General features: G+C 38.4%; 1 protein-coding gene across 1 annotated transcript in view; it reads left to right on the top strand.

Moving 5' to 3' along the window:
- The first annotated feature begins 422 nt into the window (after nt 1-422).
- The window catches only part of tnmd (tenomodulin), a 46,373-nt gene continuing 40,795 nt past the window's right edge, over nt 423-6,000 (top strand). Inside the window, exons 1-2 of the mRNA XM_054597928.1 lie at nt 423-503; nt 3,483-3,617. Of these exons, the coding sequence (XP_054453903.1) occupies nt 456-503; nt 3,483-3,617 (183 nt within the window). The 5' untranslated portion in view covers nt 423-455. The remainder of the gene's footprint in view (nt 504-3,482; nt 3,618-6,000) is intronic.

Raw genomic sequence — 6,000 nt, 5'->3', positions numbered from 1 at the left:
ACGGGGGAACGGAAGCAGTAAGCAGGTACTTGAACTGTTTTTGATACTTCATAAAATATTGCTGAAAACAACAGCATTTGCACTATGTTGATACATTTCTTTCTTTTTTTCCCACATGCGAACTTTGTGTTCTCCAAGCAGGAATCTTTTGAATCACTACATTATTTTAATCCAAGTATAGTATGTAATTTATTCAACAGGTTTGTCTTTCAGTCTGAATCCATTCAAAGCTTCCCACCTTTGAAACTGGAGCATGCAGGCAGGAGAGACATCTGCTTTGCTTTTAATGGGTATCGCAAATGTTTCAGTAATTCCACTCCACCTGAAACTTCCCTCCCCTTCAGCACACTCCCAAATTACAGCACAGGAATGATGCGAGGACTCTTAGCCTTACAGTACGTTAGTATTTTCTCCAGCTAAGAGGATCGGAAAGATTCCTCCTGTGGGCTTGCATCATGGAGGCAAGCAGTAAATCCAGCAGTCAACAGATTCTGTGGAAAGATGTGAGTCCATTTTTTTTTCTTTTTATGTTTGATTTATTGCACTTATATAAACTATTTAAAATAAATTACAACATTTAGTGCCTTTATGAATACTGTGCAGCATTTTAGGTCACTACTGTGTGAAGAAAGTGCGAGCTCCCTTAAACTTTTACAGCTCAATAAATTAAGTGTAAGTGGCAGCGGTGGTGGTTTTAAAGTGGGGAGGGGGATCCTGTGATATTTTAGTGTTAGCTTGAAGTAAAATGTCAGAAGTTCTCTTTTTTTCTTTAAATCAAAAAGAAAGCTGCTGCTTGATCTCTTGCTCAGTGATCTGAGTTTTCTCAGAATAGTAATTTTTCAATTTAATTCCTTTTGGCTTTTCACCTCGGCTTCCTGTCTTTATTTCCACTCTTATATTCGGTCTCACCTGAACCATTGCATTTGCTTTATATCTAGAATATCCTTCCTTCTCGTATGCCAGCAGCATTCAAATAGACACTTATGAACAATAGAGCAATAAGGTTAAGTACCTACACAGCAGAGTATTATTATCTTTTTTATATGTGCTGTATATGAAAAAAAAAACTATCAAAGATAAGGCAAGTATTCCAACAGATACTCATCATAACTACACTGAAGGTAATGAATGGATTATGATGATGATTAAGAAATCCCTTCTTGCTTCATATTTCAGAATAGTTTTCACAGGAATTTGAATGCTTATATGAGCATACCCCAGTGTGATAAACCACTGCCTCGGCTTGTTGGTTATGTAGGCTACTTCTGGTTTTCTTTCTCTCGAGGAAGTGCCTCCTCCCTGCATGATAACAGCAGGGGGCTCCAGGCGCTCTTCTTCACAAAGCTCAAGAGGAATCGACTGGCTGATTCTGAACTCCTAAACCCTTTAAACACTAGTTGGCAAGCGCTGCGCTCTCAGACTGCTCTCTCCGTCTCCATCCCTGCCTTTATTTCTGTCTGTCCGTCCGTCCGTCCGTCTCAATCCCACCTTCTTCCTCTGGGTATTCGAGATTCAAAGCCCAGGCAGGGAGAGAGGTTTGTCCTCTGGTTAAGTTTCCACTGCTTATGCAACCTGCCACAGGAGAGAAGAGGATTTCAGCCACTACTTTTTTTCCATCACTCTAAAAAAAATCCCAATAAAAGGAATTTCTGGCCCTCAGATTGTTGCATTCTGTTTTTCATCATGCCTTAGGTCTGTCTCTAAAATGTCAAATAAAAAATGTTAACAATGTTAGATTTCTTTTATTCCAAAGGTTTAGTTTATATTTTTTTTAGGGGGTTATCTTGAATAAAATGTCCTCTGTCCTTTCCCAAAGACATGCTGCTGATGGATTTACCAATGAGAAATTCAATCCAACAAGCACACAGTATAACTATGTCATTGGGTTATAAAAAGGCTGTGTGATATATATTTTTCAGGACTATTTGGGGTAATTATTTTAACAGGGTACAAATCAAAATGTCAGAAAAAAACATGCACCTATTATTTTAAGACATCAACTTGTTAAAGTTCAGCCCAATGTTCTGTAACAGTCTTGGCCACAATAGAAAACCAAAGCTGCTTTGTCATTATTTAAAAAAGACACAAAGATAACCAACACCAATTTTGCTAATTGAAGTTGGTTCCTTTTTTTTTTTCGATTTTACATATCTCCTTTTCTGTTGTCCTCTGAGGCTTTCAAAAGGGTCCAGTGTGAATGAGAAGCTTTCATTTCTCCCTGCTGGAGCTCCCGAGGAACAAAAGCCAGTCTTTATTAATTTGTGGCCTTGAGCCTGGGGAGTTGACTACGACGGGCAGAGTTTTCATTCGAGGAAAAGTTTAATAAATGTAACCTTTCTGTGCCGCTTGTGGCAGTCTGTCCTTCCCTGCACTTGGCATGGGGATGGTTATATTTCTGTCATTAGTGGCCTCATTGGTGGATACATTTTGCAAGGCAGACCAAATTAAATGGCATCTCTTTGTATTAAATGCACAAAGTGATGAAAAGAAAGGAAAACTAAAAAGGAGGAAATATAAATACAGACTTGAAACTTGTAAATTAAAGCAATAGTTGGACATTTTGGGAAATAAAATTTCTTGTTGAAAGTTAGATCAGAGGATTGATATCACTCCTATATCTTTGTTGAATAGAGTTGTGAAGAGATGGAAAATATTTCAGGCGTCTCTTGTTCTGAATATAATGTAAAAGCCCCATTCATTTCCCCCTTAGATAGTGATACATGGCTCACAGTTGGAGCACTTGTAGAGCTTGGATGGACATGAAACTATTTCAATCATCAGTATGAACAACTAAATAAGAAACTGTCATACTTACAAACTTTCTAGAAGAAGTAAAATTCAACTCCAATGTTTCATTTCAGCATAAAGCCTTTAATCACATATCTTAAAATTGTATTAAGCTCTTCGCTAATGGGAGAAACATAAGATTACTGTGTAGAAAACTGAAATACAATCTGCGGTTTAAATCAGTTTAATCCTAGATTAAATTACCCGGGACAGTTCTTGGTTTACTATGTTAGCTAAAAAAAAAAAAAAAAAAAATGAAATGGTAATACAGTGGGGGAAAGACATTCCCCCATCAGGAGCTCCTCTCATTTCTCAACTATTTTAGTTAAGCATCTACAAAGCTAAATATTTAACACGTCACATCTTGTTTCTTTAAGCCCTACAAAAATTAAAGAGTTAAAAAACAACAAAATGGGGGTTTACAGGGAATTATGTGAGGTAACCATATTGTTAAACAAAAGAGACATAATGTAGCAGATATGACAAAACATTAGAGAGTGGTTTCAATCTAACTCTTGACAAGAGGGCAAAAAATTGTTTTTCCGGAAAATGTGTAACTATTCTAGTTCTATTTACACAATAATATACTTAACATCCTGTGAGGTTTGATGTTATGGTTATTTTGGCCTTTGTACAGCATATATTTACAATGTTTATATGCACCATATATAATATTGGACCGATTTTGTTTGCAGGTTGAGATGGGAAAAGAGAAGAAGGCCAAGTACCACATTTACCAGCGAGCAGCTCTGGTTCTGGCTCTGGTCTTCCTTGTTTTGGCTCTCTGTGTTTTCAGCCTGAGATATCTGTGGAGCCCCAGTCTGGGGAAGGTAAGACTGAATATCACCTCATTGTTTGCCAGTCATCAGCCTTATTGCCACTGTCTGCCATAAGTGTGGTCCTCAGATGAAAGCCACATCAGCAAATCATATAAATTCCCTCAAGGAAAAAAAAAATAATAATTACCAGAGTAAGGAAATGGACAACCACACAAAGAGCCAAATGCAGTCTCTGAAGTCTGTATTGTATACTGCTAGATTAAAAGATGTGTGGGCCAAGGAAAAGACAGCTGTGTTCGGCTCTGCTCGTGTTTTGGCTGTCAGATCTGTAATTTCATGAATTCTTGTATGATACCACAAACCGCTTTTTACTGCTGCAAATGTTGGCCTGTGGCATTTATCTACTCTCTGCTCACATTGTAAACATCTCCTCACAATGACAGATCCTGATAACTCAAAGCTGACCCTAATTGCTGTTGACCGTAGTGGCTGCAGCAGGACTGAAACCTCTTGGAAATGTAATTGGGATAAACATGTCCTGGACATTCATCTTGTGAAATCCAATTCAATCACACTTGATGGAGAACGTTTTCACTCGGCTCCTTTCCCCTGATTTTCCCTAGGGCAAAAAAAAAAAAAGCTAATTTACACAAGCTTGGGGAAAAAGACATCAATAATTTCACAACCAGAAAATGGAAGCTTTATACATTGCAAATGAGCGAAAATGGAGTACGGAATGATTGAAAAAATTGAGCACATAGTGCATACTTCAAACCTGAATGCATAAGTCTACCTTGTGTGTGCTGTTAATGCCATGAACAGAGGGAAATGTACCATGCAGGATGTCCCCTGTGTTATACCAACATCTCTGCAATGCCTATAATAAACATTAATTCAGAACACCCTGTGTCACTGTTCTGCTTCCATTAAGATACAAATTTCAAGTACTGACAGTCTCTTCGACACTAACCAAGGTTCATCTGCACTTCCTGGGAAGCCGGTATTGTCCATGTTCTCTCCTTTCAACATAGATATGAATCACCTTTGAGCCATCTCCTTTGTCCTTGTTAAATATTTCATGCCGGAGGTAGAGCAGTCATTATTTCTACTTTAATAAGCTGTGATCATTCTCACGTGGCACGAAAATGTGTTGATGACAGAGGTTGCCCAGGTGATGAATATCAAACCTGCGGACCCCGGGTTTCGCTTTAATAGGGTCTTGAGGGGGAGGCTCATTCTCTGGCCTCCCCATCAGTGAGTGAGATGGAACAACTTCAAAGGAGAATCACCTGTCCGTCAGATTGAGAAGGAAGCTCCCTTACACACAGCAGGGCAGTAAAACTCAGTCAAGTATCCTCAGAAAAAAATATCTGGAGACTACTCTGAAGGTAAAGAGATGGATTGAAACATTGATGGACGGATGGATTACCTCTCCTGCATCAACGTGGCGGCTTGTTTGGTGAACTGGAATTGGGTGCATTGCAGCAAGCCACTTGACTAACCAGCTTAACTTGAGTAGCTTCTGGCTAAATGTATAGTCAGCGGAGCAAAATCATTTATTTCTTATTTATAACAGTTGTTTTTTTTTCATTATTATTCAAGCACAAAGATCAAAGTGCAAATTCAAACTTAATTAAAGTAAAGTGCTTCAGTCCCAGTCCTTGAACATAAGGACTATATTAGGACTCATACAACAAGGACATAGAGTCATACATATGTAACCATGGTTATGATTATAGCTACTTTGTAGAGCTCTAGGCTGACCGGAAACATGCTCAAATCAAGATTAACAATGTATGCACGGTCCTTATATAAGATGATGAATAATAAAGAGTTCAACTCTCCCAGTTGACTTGAATACTCTGTATTACTGCACAAATCTATTTTTTCTATTTATGAACAATGCATCAAATAAGTATGTGTAATGGGTAATCAGTCATTTGTAGTGACAAACACACTTAAAATATCACCCAATTCTACAACAGAGTGTTTTTTACTGTCTTTCAGCTCATTGGTTTGGTTTTACGGCGAACAACTTTACCGTTTTGGCTCTCATAAACATCGCTTCCAGCTGCAGCAGGCAGCTGTTTTCATTAAGAAGCTCTGATCAACTCACTGTACACTATCTGCTGATCACTAAGAGGCTGACCGACAAAGTTAGCTGGTGAACACTTTGGTACATTTGCAGCCAACAGAGCTAGATATTTCCCTCAGGAGTCGGTGTAGACAGAAGGAGAGCTAAAAAGGAGAGGGCTTGTTGGACTTTTATGCACAGGTGGACAGAAATTCATCCCAAAAATGAATGTCAATGTTGCCGTAGCAACCTAATAAGATAATATGTTGCTGGTTCTGCATCCTGTTTGCCAAAATATGAATTAATGCAGCTTTAAGACATATATAAAATATTTAAGGTGTACAGGTTGTGTCTTCCCTC

This window comes from Anoplopoma fimbria, chromosome 4 (assembly GCF_027596085.1).
Source record: "Anoplopoma fimbria isolate UVic2021 breed Golden Eagle Sablefish chromosome 4, Afim_UVic_2022, whole genome shotgun sequence".
NCBI classification, from domain to species: domain Eukaryota; kingdom Metazoa; phylum Chordata; class Actinopteri; order Perciformes; family Anoplopomatidae; genus Anoplopoma; species Anoplopoma fimbria.
Note: the sequence above shows the minus strand (reverse complement) of the source record. Positions and strands in the feature narration are given on the sequence as shown.